The 21,350-nt window shown below is 36.6% G+C and overlaps 1 protein-coding gene across 1 annotated transcript in view; it reads right to left on the minus strand.

Annotated features, from left to right (window-relative positions):
- SKL2 (shikimate kinase like 2) overlaps positions 1-21,350 on the minus strand; it is a 93,322-nt gene that overhangs the window by 52,958 nt on the left and 19,014 nt on the right. Inside the window, exon 4 of the mRNA XM_089815137.1 lies at positions 9,475-9,536. Coding sequence (XP_089671263.1) covers positions 9,475-9,536 — 62 coding nt within the window. The remainder of the gene's footprint in view (positions 1-9,474; positions 9,537-21,350) is intronic.

Here is a 21,350-nt window from a genome sequence, read left to right on the forward strand (position 1 = left end):
AGCCCGTCGGCTTGCAAGACCCATGTGGTCTGCCGCAGTCCTGCGGTCGCAGGGCCTGCGGCGGCAGGTACTCTGTACCTGTTGTCGCAATACCTGCGACGCAGGTATTGTCGGCTCCACCGACAGTGGGGGTGGGCACGGGATAATTCCCTCCCCCCCACTAATTACATTATTATATTTTTTTTTTTTTTTAAAAACAACGAATCTGTTTTTAATCAATCTCTTTTTTTTTTTATTGAAATTTAATTTTGTTTGAATATAAAAATATATATATATAAATTTATAAATATGCTAATTTAATTCCTAAACATATAAATATATTAAAAGACATTGCCTCCTTCATTAAATTGGTATAGAAATATAGTCAATCCAAACTTCTAATTTAGAATTTCGGTATTAGATTCAACCCTTCCCATTCAAATTTTGTATACAGAAGTTTATAGACAAGCATCTGATAAATTCCAATATTGTAATGTTTAAACATTCATCATAGAGAATTCAGATTTACAAACCCCAGACACGAAGAAGACAAGAAAGGATAATTGCGTATTTAATCGATAATCAAAAACACAAGACCCTACCTGATCCTGATGCTATTATGCAATCTCCAGGAACTGTAAGAGAATTCGCTCCTCTCAATAACCTTCTTCCGAAAATCTTTCTTTGGTATTAGCCTTCTGAAATTCGCTTCCAAAAGTTGTCTCCCCAAAAATTCCCGTCCAAATTCGTATCCCCCCAAAAATGAACCCCCAAAGTTGTGATAAGCAATTTTCTCCTCAAATCGGGGCACTAATTGTGCGTTCACCCGAGAAGACTCTTTGCACAACTAAGTTAACTCCAAATAACCTTTCTTATCTTTTCTTTTAATTTGCATTCATCTTTTATGCACATTAAGTTGATTTATTAAATAACTTTATTTAATATTCTACTTGACTTCTATTTTAAATTAATTTATTACTTTAATCTCATGTGCACTTTGTGAAATTAAAATAACATTATTAATTTCTATAATTTAATCTTTTAATTTATTACTCAAATTTAAACTCATGCTTAGATTATGCGATCTAAAATCCTTTAATAATTTAATGTCTTTCAACTTTTTAAATTAATTTTAGAAACTTAATTGATAACATAATTAATTAATTTAAATAACAATAATATTTAGCATTTATTTAAAAATGAACTCCAAATATATTATTATTAAATTAAATAGATATTATCCTGTTCTAAATTTATCTTTGAACTTTAATTTCCAAATTTAATTCTTTTATTTAATTAATTTCTCAATTAATTAAATATTAAAGATATCATATTAATTCTCCATTAAATTAAATCTTTAATTAATCTTTTTAATTAGACTTAATTAATAGAAAACACATCAAGGACTCATAAAGAAACATACGAAAACCCTACATAGAAAAACACATACTAAATCAAAACAAAAAGGTTATAATCCCGAAATTACATCATTTGATGCATTCGGAGGGTACTTAACTCAGATACTTGTCCTAATTATCAATTAGGACAATTGGCTAAAGGGTTTAGGAATTGGACTTAAGAGTTTATCTCCCCTCTCTTACCATTGAGACTATGCGATAGGGTACGCTCATCCTGGCAATTCAGGGAAGTCGATACCCGGTACCTGCAACCTGCATAAAATCCACGCATGTACAAACACAATATTCTAAGCTAAACAGACAATGGCAGGAAATGGTGCATCATGTAGATCCCGACTAGCAGGTGACTACGACTCCCTTCCTTAACCACATCAAAAACACCATACATAAATAAAACAAACACGCACACCATACACATGCAGTATGGGGTAAGTATCCATAAGAAGGCACATGTGATAATAAACCATCTAACTAATCGTCATCGATAACTGAAAACATTGAATAATCATCATACATGCATTAAATATAGAGTACCAAGTAATCTCATCATATAATAAAATGAGTGTAAAACAACATCTGATAATCTCTAAAATAATAATACTAATCATCAAACATAAATTGGCCTAAAAGAGTTTGGCAAGGATGACAGAAATGCGACTTAGGGGCAGGCACTACATGAAATGTTGGTTGTGCCTGTTCATTCCATTGGAAGGATCCCTTATTCGTCGGATCTATCAATGGTGTTGAGTGTGAGAATCCCTTCATGAACCTTATGTAGTAATTGCACAACCCAAAGAATCTGTGCAGATGCGAGAGAGTTTTCAAAGGTGGCCAATCCAAAATGGCTTGAATCTTTTCCTAATGTACCTCAACCCCTCAACTACTGGCATCTCCCAAAAATAATATCTTCATCATTCCAATTCACATTTGTACCCTTTGGTGAACAACAATTGTGACTCCATCCTCTCAAGTACTTAGTCCAAATGCCTTGAGTGCTCTTCCCATGTCTTATTGTAAATAAGTATGACATCAAAAAATACCAACAAGAACTTGCGCAGTTGCTTGTTAAAGATGCGGTCCATGCAGATTGAAATATGGCCAAAGCGTTGGGCAACCCAAATGGCATGACCAAAAACTTGCAATGTCCAAAATAGCAGCGAAAGGTTCTTTTCTCCACATCCTATTCCCTCATGCAGATTTGGTGATATCTAGAACAAAGGTCTATCTTGGAAAAATAAACTGCATTGTGTAACTCATATAACAACTCATCGATCCTTGAAATAGGATACCTGCCTACTCTTGATGGTCTTTTTATTTAGCGCACGGTACTCCACACACATTCATAGGATTCCATCCTTCTTTAGCAACCAACGTTACTCAATGAGTCTGGCAAGGACTCGGCAAGACCCGAAGCAAGGTGAGGTGGTAAAAATGAGGCAAATCAACTCTAGACTCGAACTCAACAGATCTTGACCGAGTCTAGGTTGACTCGCCAAGGCAACTGCCTCAACTAACTCGTCGAGTTATGCTGGTCAGACTCTGCCATCAGCCAAGGAAAAATAATAAGTTTTCCAACTTAGGGGTAGGATGATTTATACAACTATAACATTTAACTTTCTTATACTTTAAGTTAGATTTGTATAAATAGTGTCAAGATGTTTGAGATAGGTTTAAGCTTTGATAGGAGTTAAAATGCAAATTCTAGATTTGGGGGGTTTTCAATAAATTTCAGGCTTAGCCAAATTTCAAGATTCAACATGCCTTCAACAGTGTTATCTCACACAACTTGTCTTGGCTATTTGAGGGCAAATTGGAGTTGGAAGTTGATGATCCTATCTTCAGTGATGAAGACTTGGAGTGGATCGATCAGGTGGATCAAGAGGCAAAGGTAGTGGCAGTGAAGATGGCAATGGAGGAGACTAGAGCACAAGGAGACCCAGTGCAGGACCCTGAGGCCCAGAGTGATGGAGCTGACTCTGATGATGAGTATTATAAGGATGAGGAGGATGATCATGATGAGCATGTCACTAAGGTTCAACTTCGCACACAGGGAGAGATGATAGCTCTAAAGTCTTCCATGGCCTATCTTAGCTATAATATTCCTATTCCCTACGTTCAATCTTTTTTTCATTAGTTACTAGCAAAGACACCTAATGGGAAGCCGTAAGAACTGCTGGGTAGCAGATACAGATAGGGGAGATGGTGTACGGTTACCAAAGATGTTGTACGGTCAAGGAGGTCATACTATATAGAAGGTGAGGTGAAGAGGGGCAAAGATGATCGTATACTATATGGTAGTGGCGAACAAAGGCATGCAATGCAACTATCACTGGCTGGCCATATGGTATAGAAAGCTAGTTGTACAGTATAATGAGGTCAGTTGTATAGTTTGCTAGGAGAGGCCATGCTGATGGTGTGGGAGGCCGTACGGTATGCCGGGGCAGACTTGCCATGAGGAAGATGTAATCCAAGGGTGTTGTACAGTATGACTGTCGACTATATAGAAAATTGAATACAGAAGTTAAATATGTAGACCAAATAGGAATGATTAAATTTTCCAGCAAAAATCACAGACCGTGAAATAACGATTCCATATAACAATATATATGTATATAATTGCAGAACAATATATATGTATATAATTGCAGAAGACGCTCCAGATGTGCTAGAACTGCAGCCAACAAAACACAACAAATAGGGTGAGGGTTGAATCCTCCATTGAAACAGGACAAGCCAAGTAGGGAAGATCTTTCACTTTCGAAATGGCAAATAACAGAGAATCCCAACGAGAATTCGCAATACAAAGAAATAATCCAAAAATGCATACCTATGACTACCTAAAAGCTATGCTAAAATACGCGTCGGGCAAAACCTTTCCGAAGGTGTACAAAGATAGTCGACGTCAATACTTACCAACGGACACTAAAACAAAAATGTGTCTGAGATATACTAAATCAATCGGAACCACACGTACATATATTAACTTGGACCACATATAGGTCCTTTTATTGTGTACAATGGTAATGTGTTGAGGTCACGCAATGGTTATAGGCAGACCGTACAATAGGGAGAGTGATCCGTAGTCGTATGGAGACAGGGTCTTGTTGAAAATTTTGGAGTGTGCATCTTTTTCCTAAATCCATGTTGGAGGAAGACTCAATCTTACTACATAAATGTTAGTTGTGCCCCATAACCAAGGGACACCACCTCTCATTATGGTATAATCTTAATAATATAATATAATAATTATATATTTAAGTAATATTATACTTATATTATTAGATTTTATATAATATAATAATAAATATATTATTATACAACATAATTATTATATTACTAATAATTATATTTTCAATTTCATATAATATTATATAATATAATTATTGTTAATAAAATAGTTCTATTATCACAGCCTTTATGTTATCTACATTGGCCCAAAGGAATTCGACCATAGCTACAATAACATCAACACTCTCTTTTAGCTGGGGAAGAATCTTTCTTGAAAACAAAACCTAAGTGGGTTAGGATTCCACCATCTTCCTCCACTTGCATTGTGTTGTTGATCGACTCAAAGTTCCTAAAGCTAGGCGTGTATTGATTCATTTGCCACTGAAAATATTCCCCAATAAAGACCTCACAAAAGCACAAGTTGTTGAACTAAAACACTCTAAAGAGTTGGTGGCTAGTGAAAGATGCAATGGGTAGTGGGTTTTCATCAAGAACCTCAAGGCAATCATCAGGGATTCCTTCCCACCCAGTTGGGAATCCAGACCCAATATTGTTGTCACTAAATGACACCCATGGTAACTGTGAGTGGAGAAAGATAGGAAGGATATAGTACTACAAATAATTCATTGGAATGGAAATGGTTTTTACCAGTCTTCAATGGGCTAACTTAATGATGCATTGAGCTCTTCTAATCTCATTTTCCTCATTGAAACGTACAAAAGTCCTACATATCCTCTTCTTGTCATTACGGGATTTTGTTCGCTTTGCGCGAAACAAGGAGTTTTGGTGGGGTCTGAGGCTTTGGCAGTGTCACTTGACTTGTTAGTAATCTCCAAGACTAGATTTTGATTGCTTCCATTGAAACTTGAGTTTGATTTTGTGACTTTCTCCCCCACCTAAAGGACCTTCTCGTTGGTGTTTGACATTTCCCTATAGCCTCTTCTATGTATGCTATACACAATGGCTCCAATGGAGATCCCTTCACCGACCTTTATGATAGCATCTCTCAATTTTCTGTTAACAGGGATGTTTTCATTCTTGGCAACTTAAACGTTCATACTCAAGATGCTCAACCCCTCTTTACAATTGGGTTGCAAATACTCTTTGCAGTAATGACATAAACACTACTATATTGGGGCTTTATAGATCGTTAAAGGATTCTTCAGGACCTTTCACTAAGTATGGTTAACACCTTCTAAAGCTCAATAAATCTCTTGGTCTTGTGATTTTGAATGGTTAGGCATGCTTTCTAGATTCCTACTTCACCTGCAAACCTCACGATGATGGTGCTAGTGTCGTTGACCATGTTCTCTCTACCCAATCCATCCCTTCCATTTGTCACTTCTCTATCAGCCCCCCCCCCCCCCCCCCCCCTCCCACTGACGATGCTCTTCTCAACTTCTTTGTCCATACAGCTTCCCCACATCCCCCATAATCTACACCCTTTGCCCCCTTACGAGTCCCTCCTTGCAGCTTGTTTTTCTCTATGATGGTGATCATGACCTTTTTCACCCACCTTATTAGATGACAACTTCCTATCGACTCCAACTTCTTCCCTTTAGAGAGTGTTGCCACCAAGTATACATGCCTTTTTATTGTTATCTAGGAAACCACCCAATAGTCCTTTCCTCATTTCACCATTCCTTTATCCCTCCCCTCGGCTGAGGAACACGTCCCATGAATAATTGGTATGATGAGGACTACAAAGCCTACATTGTCTCTACCATTCTTCTTATACCACGCACCACCCTTCCTATACCTTTTTGAAAATTTCCCACCACTACCTCTTTGTTGCATGAAGTCTCTCTTCATTTCCTAGTGTAGTAGAGTCCTTTGTGCCTTCCTCTTTTGTTCCCCCAAGGCCTTCTAGTGTACTCTTTTCCCACGCTTTTCCCATTCCCCCTAAGTTTGATTTTATCTCATTGGTCTCTCATACCTTAGTGCTCTATGATATCCCAAGCCAGCACGCCTCCTACTAACTTTTCACCTACACTAACATCAAAAAAGCAATTAGAATCTTGAACACTAACAAGGTTGCAAAGAGAGGTTCCAAGATGAGTTCTTCAAATTTAGCTATACTTTTTAGGTGCTTATTTATTAGGCCTCTTCAATTATGTTGTCCACTCACCCCCTCCATCTTGATCACATCGCATCATAAATTTGTTCCACAAGTCAAGGCCCCAACTTAAATCCCAACAACTATAGGACCATCATGGTTGGCGACATGTTCTTCAAGCTTCATGCCATTGTTCTTTACATATTCTTCTCCAAGGAATTAGACTAGTGTTGCATTTGTGCTTGAGGATAGGCTTTCTTTAGTGAGGACCATCAGACCATGCTCCATATTTTGACTCTTTGAGCATTATAAAAAAGGCTTGCTATCACTCATCAAGGTTTACTATTGTTTTGTGGATTTCCACAAAAAAAATTAGTCAATTCATGCAATGGGTATTTATGAGATTCTCGAGACTATTATTATGCGACTTTACAAGAGGGTTCTTAGTCATCTTAAAACTACTTGTGGGTTCTCCCACTTCATTAGTTGTACCATTGGTGTTAAACAAGGATGTCATTTGCCCCTACTCTATTTGGGATCCACATTGATGAATTGGAAGTATTTATTCACAAGCATTTAGGAGAGTATGGGTGCCTTCTCCACTGGGTTTTGATTTCTATCTTGCTCTTCATTGATGATGTCATTCTGGTTTCTTCACTAGAAGGATTGCAGAGGCATCTTGATTGTCTTGCTTCCTTTTGTGACCTACAGATGTTGATTGTTGATTTGGGGAAAACCAAGGTGATAGTCTTCAATAGTCTTAAGACCTCTCACCTTTACTCCTTCTAGAGTGAAGAGGTCAAGATTGCCACTTCTTATACTTATTTGGGGGCCAACTCCTCGACTCGTATTTCAGCATGCGACTAGCCCTTCAACCTGGCATCAACAAGGGGTTTGGGTCTTTGGCTCTTTTCGAGAGACGGTGTTTCTAGCATCACTTCTAGGACACCATATCCGACATGACTCTCATGGACACCCTTATCAAACCTAATGTTCCCCAAAGTTATGTGGTTTAAGGGCCTTTTCTGGAGTCTAATTGGGCTTATGTTGAGTGGATTCAACTCCTCCTTCCTTGTATCATTAGGTGAAAGTAGGTCCATTTTGCACAATATTATTCTTGTGAAGTCTAGGACCTAATCCTTCAGGCTTGAGGCCATTTCAATCTTATTGAGACAACATCTTCAAGGGTCTGTTGAATCTAATGAGGGGCGCCTCAAGTACTACTACCTTGCCAATTGCTCCTTTGAGTCTAGTTTTGTTCCTACTTCCTCTGATCGTGCATACGGTTTCTAAGACTTGAACCTTTCTTGGATCGATCGGGATCCAGATGGATCTCAACCCTTTCCAACACTCTATTGAGCCCCTCGCCATCTTTTTCCAAGAAAGAGTTTAACAAGTGTACCAGAACGAATATTTACAAGTAACTCATCCTTACCACATGCATTAACTCCCCTATGGTCTTTGCCATAAGATGGCTTTCTACATAGAGCAATTTCTTGAGTTGAAGGAAAAGCTCATTGTCCACCCTTCTTACTTATCTTGTCATTGGTCGCATTTCCTGAAATTCTCCCTTGCTTCTTTTGGAGTGGGATCCCACTGGCTCCCAAATAAAATTTGATCATCAATCAGACAGAGAAAAAAGGATTTGTCAATTTTGCAGCCTTCGGAAGTTGAGACTGGGGAGCACTTCATTTTCCATTGCTCTCTCGACTATGATATCAAAAATAGGTTCTATTGCCTTTCAGGAAGGCCCAAACTCCCTTCACCTTTTCAGGTTCGTTGATTAGATATGCCTTGCCCTCTACTTGCAAGAGGTAGTTAGGCTCTAAGATAATAATTAGGGTTTTTCTTGATTACATATCAGTTCAGGGCTTCCTATGCTAAGTTCATTGTCATCAAATTTTAGATCTAAACTAATACAAGTGACACAGGGGATTCTTAAGAATACCACTGTTTTAGCATTCAGTCGTTGTTTCTTTTAGTTATTTTACTAATCAAAAAAAAAAATTATAAATCTTTCAAAAACTCCTTTGATACTTTCGGTTATTCATCAAAACAATATAACAAAATTCCATTTTGTTTGAGATTCCATTTTGGGACTTCACAATCCCTTTGTTACTAAAAAAATTAGTGAAAGTACAATTGGTGTAGCAAGAAACAAAGAGGACTTGATTTCAATGGAAGAAGCAAAGAGGACTTTATTATTACTGTAAAAAAAATTGCCACTAGCAGGAAACAAAAAGTAAAAGTCTTAGGTGACCCTATTCACAATAAATTTGAATTTCTTCCCTTGTTCAAGTTGTAATATACACTCTTTACCATGTATCTAATGCAACAAACAGAAAGTTTAAAAAGCATGGAATATATGATAACATGTTATAGTGAATAGAACACAATTGATCAAAGCTGCCTGTCAAAAAAGTTAAAAACCATGGATATTATGATTTTGCTATTCTCATAAATATGAGCATATGATATCCATAGTTTTTTTGATAGATTTATGAGCATAACAAAATCATAATGTCCATGGATTTTTGATAGATAACTGAAAGCAATTGTGTTCTATCCACTTTTCTTTACCATGTTACCATCTATTCTATAACTTTTAAACTGGTGTCAGTGTGAAATAGTTTTTATGATACTGACTAAATAGATGAGCAGAAAATAATCAGTTTCTAGTTTCCAATTCATTACTTGGCATTAATAATAAACGTATCTCATCAAAGTAGCACACAAATAATTGTGTGGACATCTAGATTAGGAAGAACAACAAATTGACCAAATAGTACTTACAATTATCAATAGATTTTTCAGTTGCTTGTTCTAACAATATCCTTGTTTGAAGAGGAGTATACCTACAGAGGAGAAAGGTTAAGTATGGTAAGAAATATCAAACATCACTTCCAAAAGCATATTCCTATGTGTATTTATTGTAGCATACAAATTTTCCTAACCAATTTAAAACAGTATTTAACTATCAACTAATCCCTTTCATATGACAATGATTTCCTTTAACTAATTATAACTAGAAAGGAGTAACTGCTATCCAATCAAATTGCATTTTAAATTCGACGAATGTAAAGGAAATAAATGATACCATTTAAATCAATCTAACATGTTCAACTGAAAAATAAAGTAGCAACTACTATTTTAAACATCTAATATATTCTCGCATATATTCTACACTATCTATTTATGCTTCCATGATTCCAAAGGTAAACTACAAAAGAACATACAGATATGATGGAGAATTCCCTTAGTCTTGTTGTTCAAGCCTCGGCATTGGTGAGAGGAGAAGCATTGACATAGGCTTAACCTCCCAACCACGGACCATACTTATCTCCACACATCCTAACTTAATAGAACAGCCCTCCCTGCCTCAGGATCAAGCTTGGGATGTTCTTAGGTCCAGCCATCTAAGTAATCTGGTGGTTTAAGTGTCCCATCAATTATTCCTGAATAACTAAAGCATCTGGACAAACAAAAAGATCTCATGTTCGGCACATCTTCCTATATCTACCCTGGCCAATGATTTCAAAGTTGGGTTCGTAAACCCGATCTCCACCACTCGACTTGACAACTAGTTTCATCATTAGGACATGCATGAGCTATTATATATGTTTGTTACTTAATTATCTGATTTCAATCTTATTTCTTGCAAGTTATCTTCACCTCATCACCATTAATGGCATCCTTGCCAGTGATTTCTTTGGTGTTTGGTATTCATGATATTATTAACATCTCTACATGATGTATAAAAAGGAAAAAGAATAAATTTGGTAGGTTCTTTATTTCATGGTTTTCATTATTATTCCATCCTCCATATCCATGGCTGAGACAACTTATGGTTAGTGAACAGCAGGTGGCATGATATCAGATCCTATGAATTCTGACTAGAAAGCTATGTTTAAAAATATATTTGTATACTCCATTCAAACTTTATAAAATTTGGCAACAACATTTACTTTAACATGAAAAGCTGATCATAACAGGACACCGACTGGCATGGCATTAAAATTAAAAGGAAGTAATGAATTCAATACGTTTTTGCTAGACTTAGCATATCTTACGTGACTTGTAATCGGAATGTTCCTTCCTTCCATGGCCAGAAATAATGGATTCCGCACTTCCCTTGCTATGATCTCGCAAATGGATGTTGACATTAAGAAGAAAGGAAACCGGATGGCAAGCTTATGAAGTCGATATTATTCTCAGAATCTCTTTTCCTAGCTTAAACGTATAAGCAAATGAATTGAAGAGTTATGGGATTGCAGAGAGGAAAATAGTTATGGCAAATATGATCAAAGAGACTCTATTAAAATGGTTGCTTGGCTCTTCGGCTACCTTCTGTTATAAAGAAGGCCATTCGAATGCCTCACAAATCAAATTTTAAAAGAAATAAAGAGGGAAAGAATAAGAAGTTGAAGATTTTTATTTTATTTTATTATTATTATGCATTCTTATAAACAATCATGTGTACATATTGGTGAAGTGACATCATTGGATTATAAACTTATAATTTATTGGTGTCACCTCATTATTATATACATGTGTTCGTATTTTAAGGGTGTATAATAATGATTAAATAAGAAATTCCATTAATAAATCTTCAAAGGTATGAATTTTATATTTTTAATTTAGATTATTTAAGTTTTTATTATATTGTTTTTATAATAGCTCATGCGGTTCTATAATGCAACAGGTTGTCAAGTCTTTGTATCTTTTCCAGGGTAGTTTTAGGTCATACCTATCGAACCTAATGACTAAACCAATCGACCATCCCCTTCCGATGATCCTGTTTGGCAATGCTTCCCCTCTCTTCAGTCTTCTTCCTGCAATCACCCAAGCAAAGCATTCTCGCCAAAACATCAATTCAAAGATATATTAATCGTTAATTCCAATCAAACAATTGTTGATCATCTAATGACAGTTATAGATTTCATCAACATCTATAATAACTAACTCATTTCACATAACTCGTTATTAGTTGGTACAATGTTTATAATTAACTAACTCACTTCACATGATCAACAAAGAAAAAATTGATACAACGTCTATAATTAACTAACTTGTTTCACATGATCAAGAAGGAAATAAATTGATACGTCTATAATTAACTAACTTGTTGCACATGATCAAGAAAGAAAAAATTTGTTAAACCAACAGCTATGATCAATTTAAAACTTAGGGCAAAATTTGGGATGTAACATACCCACCCCCTTAGATTTTTCATCGTCCTCGATGAACATAACAACAAAGTTCAAGCAATACTTAGTTTATACTAGAAGAATAGAAAATATTCAGTTTTTAGTTTTCAGAGAAAAGATAGGGGCATCTTTGAAAAATGTCATGATAATCCTCCCAGGTGGCATTATCCTCAGCATATTGGTCCCACTGAACCTTACACTAAATCACTTCCCAATTTCGTAAGCGTAGCTTACGTACCTCAAGTATTCTGAGTGGTTTTACCTCTACCACCCTTGGTTCTCGCACCTGCAATAATTTCCAATCAATCATATGTTCATGGTGGGTAATATACTTTTTAAGATATGACACATGGAAGACATCATGCATCCTAGCAAGGGCCGGTGGTAAAGCAATCCTGTAAGCTCCTGGGTTCACAACTTCTAGAACTTCAAAGGGTCCCACATATCTCGGGGCTAACATAGCATTTTTGCCGAACTTGATAGTACTCTTCTAAGGTTTAACCCTTCGTAATACCTTATCCCCTACTGAGAATTCCCTAGGTATTCTTTCGGCATCAGCATAACTTTTCTGTCTATTGTTCACTTCCTTTAACCTTTGACGAATCTGGATTATTTATTCCTCCATCTCTTGAAGCATTTCAGGCCCAACAATGATTCTATCTTCCAACCGATTCCAACTTACTGGGGTTCCGCATTTACAACCATACAAGGCCTCAAAGGGAGCCATTCTAATAGACTAATAGGAGTTATTATATGCAAATTCTACCAAGGGTAAGTATGTTTCCCATTGGTACTGTCGGTCCATACAATATACTCTTAGGAGATCTTCGAATACTTGATTTACCTGTTCTGTCTAACCATCTATCTCAGGATGATAGCTGAACTAATGTTTGACTTGGTACCCAAAGCTGTAAATAATGTTTGCCAGAATCTCGAAATTATCCTAGCATCCCTATCTAAAATAATTTTCTCTGAAATTCCGTGTAACCTGAAAATCTCTTTAATGAACTTATGGGCAATCTTAGGTGCTCCATCAGTTAAATTCACTGGTATAAAATGAGAAACCTTTGTCAATCTATCAACCACAACCAAAATAGTGTTGTGTCAATTCCGTGTCATAGGTAAACCTTGTACGAAATCCATGGATATTACCTGCCATTTCCACTCGGGTACTTCATTTGGGTGTAACAGGCCTGCGGGGTATCGATGTTCTGCTTTTACTCTCTGGCATTCCAAACATCCTGCGACAAACTCAATTATCTCCCTTTTCATTCCCTTCCAGAAGTATAGAGGTTTTATATCAAATAACATTTTCGTTACTCTAGGATGTCTCGAATATGGGGCTGAATGAAATTCACCTAAAATCAGTCTTCGGAGCTCAAGGTTGTTGGGTACATAGATTCTGTGGTGATACCTTAATAATCCATCCTCTTCTAAGCTAAACTCTGAATACTTAGGATCTTGCGGGTCTCTAATAACAGCTAAGCTGATTTCTATATAAAACTCATCACACTCCAAGTGTCGTAAAATTTGGTCCCTTAACCTGAAGTTTACAGTAGTTATCGCCAAGATGTGTCTTCTCCGGCTTAGGGTATCTGTCACCTTGTTTTCCTTACCTTTAATATAACTTATGTCGAACTCATAATCTGCTAAGAATTCCAACCACCTCCTCTGTCTAGCATTAAGATTCAGTTGGGTAAAAATATACTGCAAACTATGATGATCAGATCTAAACTCAAACGATTTTCTGATTAAGTAATGTCTCCACATTTGCAAGGCATGCACAATTGTTGCTAATTCAAGATCATGGGGTGTATAATTATGTTCATAGTTTTTCAATTTCCTAGATTCATAAGCAATAACTTGTTCATCCTGCATTAACACACCCCCTAATCCTTCTCTGGATGCATCGGTTATAACTACGAACTGCTTTTGTGGATTAGGTACCCTTAGAATAGGTGTTGTAGTCAACTTTTCTTTCAAAAAATCGAAGGCTAATTGACACTTCTCTGTCCAGATAAATTTTTTTCCCTTCCTCTGAAGTGAAGTGATCGGATAGGCTATCCTTGAAAAATTTATGACAAACTTTCTATAGAACCCTACTAATCCCATAAAGCTCCTAACTTCGAATACATTCCCAGGTATGGCTCATCCCTTGATTGCTTTTATCTTTGATGGATCTACTGCTATACCCTGAGCTGATATAATGTGCCTTAGATACTGAATTTCCTTTTGGTAAAAAGCGCTCTTAGATAATTTCCCATATAGTTTGTGTTCCCTTAATCTTTGCAGAACTATTTCTAAATGCCTTTAATGTTCTTCCTCGTTCTTAGAATATATTAAGATGTCGTCTATAAAGACTACTACAAACTTGTCCAAACAAACCTGAAAGATGTTGTTCATTAGATTCAGGAAAGCTGCAGGGGCATTGGTTAACCCGAATGGCAACACTGTGAACTTGTAATGTCCATATCTGGTTCTAAATGCAGTTTTATATATATCTTCATCCTTTATTCGAAGCTGATGGTATCCTGACCTTAAGTCCATTTTTGAAAATACTGTCGCACCCTTCATTTGATCAAAAAGATCATCTATCCTCGGTAATGGGTATCGATTTTTGGATGGTGACTTTATTAAACATCATGTAATCTATGCATAATCTCATGGTTCCATCCTTCTTCCTCACAAACAGCACTGAGGCTCCCCGTGGTGAGACACTAGGCCGGATCAACTTCTTATCTAGCATATCCTGAAGTTGGATCTGTAATTCCATTAATTCTGTAGTTGTCATTCTATATGGGGCCCGGGATATGGGTTCTGCTCCTAGTAACAAGTCTATGATGAAATCAAATGCTCAAGAAGGGGGTAGTCCAAAAAGTTCTTCACGAAACACATCTTGATAATTCTTGAAATAAGGGTATTTTTCTTCGAAGGACTCTTTTAACTTTCGCCTGATTTCCCCATCTTCATAAATGTAGTCATCTCCATACATGGTGGTTTTAGGTTCCCTTGTATCCTCAATCCTAATTGCAAAAATCTCACAGCCCTTTCTCCCATATCTTTTAAGTTGCATTGCAGAAATCTGTTTTGATCTAATTTCATGCTTAATCCCTGAAATGCTTGTTGGTCTACCTTGATCATCCACACAATTTATAGTTTTGGCAAGACAATCTACTTTGGTCTTATGTTCACTAAGCCAATTAATTCCTATGATAATGTTGTATGACCCAAGGGATGCTACATATAAGTTCAATTCAGTTGAAAAATTCGGGAAGTCAACCTCAGCTTCAGATAGGCATTGCTCTACTTTAGCCCCTGACTGGTTCGCATACTCGACTATCCATGGTTTTGCCATAAAACTAGATCTTTTCGGAAACCTACTTAACAATCTAGGTGATATAAAACATTCAAATGCTCCAGTATAAATTAATATGGACACAGGGTTTCTGTAGATTTTACTCGAAGTTTCAATGGGGCCTATCTATTGTTTTGCCTGCATATTATCAAGAGCTGCGTGAATCCTTTGCTGAAAGACTTGTTGTTGTGGTAAAGGTGGTCGTTATGGCTGGCTAACGTTGGGTTTACTGGGACACTGGTTTACATAATGATCTCCTCCACAATTAAAACATCCTCTTGGTGGTCCTTTCTTTTCATTATTCCTATTGTTTTTATTCATATAATAATTGCTTTTGGCATCCTTAACCCCATTGCCCTTTAACTCTAGTTTGTTGTTTTTGTAATCCTTAAATTGCTTTTTCTGAGGCTTGAAATCAACACCATCTGAATTCTAGGTTGTCTTCCTTTTGTTGTCTCGGATGGAGTCATCCATCTAATCTTGTGTTCTTGCCGAATAGCTTTCTCTAGGGCCTCTTCCATGGTTCAAGGAGCGAGAACATCAATAGCTCCTCCTATTCTATTGTTCAATCCCATGATGAATTTCCTCACCTTCAAATTGGTGTCTTGCTAATAAGGTGGCACATATGTTAGCAATCGAATGAACCTCTCCCAGTACTTATGTACTGACATGTCTCCTTGTTTTAAGTTTTGGAAGTCTACGAGCTTCTGATCATAAAAGGTTTGTGGCAGCCAACGTTTCCGAAACATGTTCACAAATTTTTCCCAGGTGATCTCAGTGGTTCTTATGTTTTGTTCAACCTTGGTGTTTCTCCACCAGGTTGCAGCTTCTCCGGTAAAAATTCCCCAAATTGCCTTTGAGGTTTCAAAGAAATTCCTAATCTCAAAATATTGTTCCATCTCAGTTAACCATGCTTCTACTTCCTCCTTGGACTCAGAACCGGAAAACTTAGGTGGTTTTATTTTCTTAATGTCTGTTGATAAATCAGCCACTATCTCTTTCTTCTTTTGTTTCTCCAATTGCTTGGGTGAGGGAGTTTTGTCATGCTCTGAGACTTCTATATCGGCTCTAGGTGGTGATGAGGTTTGAATTTCCTCACGGTTCTGCCCTATCTGGGCTATCATTTCACTCATTCTTTTTCCATAGTTTCTAGCTTTAGTTGTGTTTCTTGTAAGATCTAGAGTAGCAATTCATTTGAAGATTGACTGTTCTCACGTATGATGTCTTGATTTACAATGTTCTCATTGCTGTTAATTTCTATGTTTATAGCTCCCACCTGTTAATTTATAATTGTGTCAATTATGTGAAAAGTAGAGATCTTTTACAAAATCAAATAACTTAATATAATTTATTATTTCGTTGCTTCACTTAAAGCAACCTAATTTGCAAAATTTCCTCTATTGAGGATGTTTACATCAACATAACATTTAATCTTGTTTTGCAACACTTAATTTTGGTTCAGCTTGGTACATATCCCGCACCATCCAGGATCTATGAAACTGTGAGGATTGCTCTACCGAGCGTTCCAGTTTTGAATCAGCTTGTTTCTATATGCTGCTTTGCTAGTAGGAGTCCACTTGACTCTTTCTTTCTTCATCCACTGAATTGCTTGATTTAGAGTTTCATTATCTCGGGGCATAGAGCAAAAGGTGGTCACATTTAGTCATATTTTTAATGAGATAGAGAAAGATGGGGTGTCTAGTCTTCTTACGTGGTGTTTTACGTACTTGCATCCTGTAGTTAGTCCAGAATCTTTTAGGTTTCAAGAAGGTAGGGTGCCCTAGGTTTAGTGTCAAACCCAACGCTCTGATACCATATGTAACATACAAATTTTCCTAGCCAATTTAAAACAGTATTTAACTATCAACTAATCCCTTTCATATGACAATGATTTCTTTTAACTAATTATAACTAGAAAGGAGTAACTGCTATCCAATCAAATTACATTTTAAATTCATCAATTGTAAAGGAAATAAATGATACCATTTAAATCAATCTAACATGTTCAACTGAAAAATAAAGTAGCAACTACCATTTTAAACATCTAATATATTCTCACATATATTCTACACTATCTATTTATGCTTCCATGATTCCAAAGGTAAAGTGCAAAAGAACATACAGATATGTTGGAGAATTCCCTTGGTCTTATTGTTCAAGCCTCGGCATTGGTGAGAGGAGAAGCATTGACATAGGCTTAACTTCCCAACCACAGACCATACTTATCCCCACACATCCTATCTTAATAGAACGGCCCTCCCTACCTCAAGATCAGACTTGGAATGTTCTTAAGTCCAGCCATCTAAGTAATCTAGTAGTTTGAGTGTCCCATCAGTTATTCCTGAATAATTGAACCATCTGGACAAACAAAAAGATCTCATGTTTGTCGTCGGTAGAAACTATGTAGCCAACGGGCTCATGTTGTCGATAAAGATTTTGTAGCCGAAGGGTGGATTAGAATTGTCATGGAGCCGACAAACCCCTTCGGAAAGGTTCAGCGAGAAGTATTTATACCCTGTCTGGGATCATTGTAAATCATCTCATCTTATCTTATGCTATGTAGGCAAGCTCTTGGCATATGCAAAAAACAAATGGAGTACTGTTGTTGTTCCTGTTCTGTGTTTGTGTGCATTAATCAATTAATCTATGCGGTAAACATTTGGCGTCATTGCCAGAGGTGGAGAGATCACAGAGTGAAGCAAGTCCCTAGCAGAGTCGGTGCTCACAGAAGGCGGGCAGAGGCTAGGCAGGAAGCTCGGGAGACGGCAAAGGCTCGGGAGAAGATGGTCGACCGACTTGCCACCCAGTAGATTGCATGGGAGACAGAGCGAACAGCCCTGTTAGTACAACTCGAGGAAGGTACACGAGGGAAGCAGCAAGCGGAACAACAGCTAGCAGCAACGAAGCAACATTTGGTAACAGCACTTCAGGAGAAGGACTCAACAAAGAGGGCTCATGATCATAAAGAAGTTGAGTGTCAAGAGGTTGCATTGATGCTGAAGGAAGTAGTGGAAGAGAACTCTCAGATCAAAGCTGATTTGAAGGTCCGAACAGATCAAGTGTATCAGCTTCGACGCAGCTGGTCTTCACAGTCCAAGACATAGCCTTCTGGTTCATGATGTCTATGTTTATGTTGTTTTTATGAATAAATGTAGTTAGTTGTTGAGTTTTGTTGTGTGGTCGTCCAGAGACGACTTTTCTTTTGGAAGGGATGATGTCGTCGGTAGAAACTATGTAGCCGACGGGGTCATGTTGTCGATAAAGATTTTGTAGCCGACGGGTAGATTAGAATTGTCATGTAGTCGACGGACCCGTTCAAAAAGGTTCGGCGAGAAGTATTTATACCCCATCTGGGATCATTGTAAATCATCTCATCTTATGCTATGTAGGTAAGCTCTTGGCATATGCGAATAAAAAACGAAGTACTGCTGCTATTGTTCTTGTTCTGTGTCTGTGTGCATTAATCATTTAATCTATGCGGTAAACAATGTTCGGCACATCTGCCTATATCTACCCTAGCCAAGGATTTCAAAGTTGGGTTCGTAAACCCAATCTCCACCACTCGACTTGACAACTAGTTTCATCATTAGGACATGCATGAGCTATTATATATGTTTGTTACTTAGTTATTTGATTTCAATCTTGTTTCTTGCAAGTTATCTTCACCTCATCACCATTAATGGCATCCTTGCAGGTGATTTCTTTGGTGTTCGGTATTCATGATATTATTAACATCTCTGCATGATGTATAAAAAGGAAAAAGAATAAATTCAGTAGGTTATTTATTTCATGGTTTTCATTATTATTCCATCTTTTCCATATCCATGGCTGAGACAACTTATGGTTAGTGAACAACAGGTGGCATGATATCAGACCCTATGAATTCCGACTAGAAAGCTATGTTTAAAAATATATTTGCATACTCCATTCAAACTTTATAAAATTTGGCAACAACATTTACTTTAACATGAAAAGATGATCATAACAGGACACCGACTGGCATGGCATTAAGATTAAAATGAAGTAATGAATTCAATACGTTTCTGCTGGATTTACCATATCTTACGTGACTTGTAATCGGACCATTCCTTCCTTCCACGGCCGGAAATAATGGATTCTGCACTTTCCTTGCTATGATCTCGCGGATGGATGTTGACATGAAGAAGAAAGGAAACCGGATGGCAAGCTTATGAAACTAATATTATTCTCAGAATCTCTTTTCCTAGCTTAAACGTGTAAACAAATGAATTGAAGAGTTATAGGATTGTAGAGAGGAAAATAGTTATGGCAAATACGATCAAAGAGACTCTATTAAAATGGTTGCTTGGCTCTTCAGCTACCTTCAGTTATAAAGAAGGCCATTCGAATGCCTCGCAAATCGAATTTTAAAAGAAATAGAGGGAAAGAATAAGAAGTTGAAGAGTTTTATTTTTATTTTATTTTATTATTATTATGCATTCTTATAAATGATCATGTGTATGTATTGGTGAAGTGACATCATTAGATTATAAACTTACAATTTATTGGTGTCACCTCATTTTTATATAAATGTGTTCGTATTTTAAGGGTGTATAATAATGATTAAATAAGAAATTCCATTAATAAATCTTCAAAGGTATGAATTTTATATTTTTAATTTAGATTATTTAAGTTTTTATTATATTGTTTTTCTAATAGCTCATGCGGTCCTATAATGCAACAAGTTGTCAAGTCTTTGTATCCTTTCCAAGGTAGTCTTAGGTCATACCCGTCGAACCTGATGACTGGACCAATCGACCAACCCCTTTCGATAATCCCGTTTAGCAATGCTTCCCCTCTCTTTAGTCTTCTTCCTACAATCACCCAAGCAAAGTATTCTCGCCAAGACATCAATTCAAAGATATATTAATCGTTAATTCCAATCAAACAATTGTCGATCATCTAATGACAGTTATAGATTTCATCAACGTCTATAATAACTTACTCATTGTCAGTTGGTACAACGTTTATAATTAACTAACTCACTTCACATGATCAGGAAAGAATAAATTGATACAACGTCTATAATTAACTAACTTGTTTCACATGATCAAGAAGGAAATAAATTGATATGTCTATAATTAACTAACTTGTTTCACATGATCAAGAAAGAAATAATTTGTTAAACCAACAGCTATGATCAATTTAAAACTTAGGGCAAAATTTGCGATGTAACATTTATGCTCAATAAAAAGTTAGAGAATCTGATACATGTACAATGGCTTAAGCATGTTATCATTCTTGATGTGCAATACTTAATTGATGCATCCTTAAAGAATTTAACATAATTGTTCACTCATAAAAGTGCACTCTTAAGTGACTTCCTAAATTTGAAAAAAGTGCCCTAATGGGTAGGAATCTATATGATATACGCCAATAAATGAGAATCTACTTGGCATAATCAAGAAATATGGATGGGCAATTAAGTTGGTTATCCTTCCAAGTAGTTAATTTACACTTTAAAAACATAGTATCTAGTGATTTGGTAAAAAGGTTTACCTATAACTTCACTAGGAAGAATCGTGTAACTTGAATGAAAACCATAAGCTCTATCATTGCCCCGCAATATTAAAGAACATATCCTTGATTAAATTAATCAGATTGCAACCTATACTCTATATCCTAGGCGATGGAAATAAAGTTAACAAGCGAGGTCAATTGTCAATAGAGAAAAAAATATCATTGGCAGCAATCCCATAAAGCATATAACTAACAATAAAGCAAGGTTTCAAGGCAGCATTTGATTTATGGAAGGATGTATCCCTTGTAAAGGAAAAGGTGCAACTCCCTCATATAGAAAGAGGTAATTTATGATGTAGCTTCTCTAGATGTTTGTGATGTTTTGGTGGGGCAGCCATACATGTATCAATGTCATCGTGTATATGAATCTAGACAGAGCAGTGTGACAATCAAACATAGTGAACGAAAGTACTGGATACCAGATCTAAGTCGTACACAATTTGTATCTTCAATTAGTGAAAACAATGTAGAAGATTGATTGGTCAAAAGGGAAAATTTGTATTGCTTGTAATCCGTCTTTGTAATGTCCCCATTTTTGCTAGCATCAGAGTTGAAGTGATTAGCCTATT

This window comes from Cupressus sempervirens, chromosome 2 (assembly GCF_028749045.1).
Source record: "Cupressus sempervirens isolate cs-2001-9-10 chromosome 2, ASM2874904v1, whole genome shotgun sequence".
Lineage (NCBI taxonomy): Eukaryota > Viridiplantae > Streptophyta > Pinopsida > Cupressales > Cupressaceae > Cupressus > Cupressus sempervirens.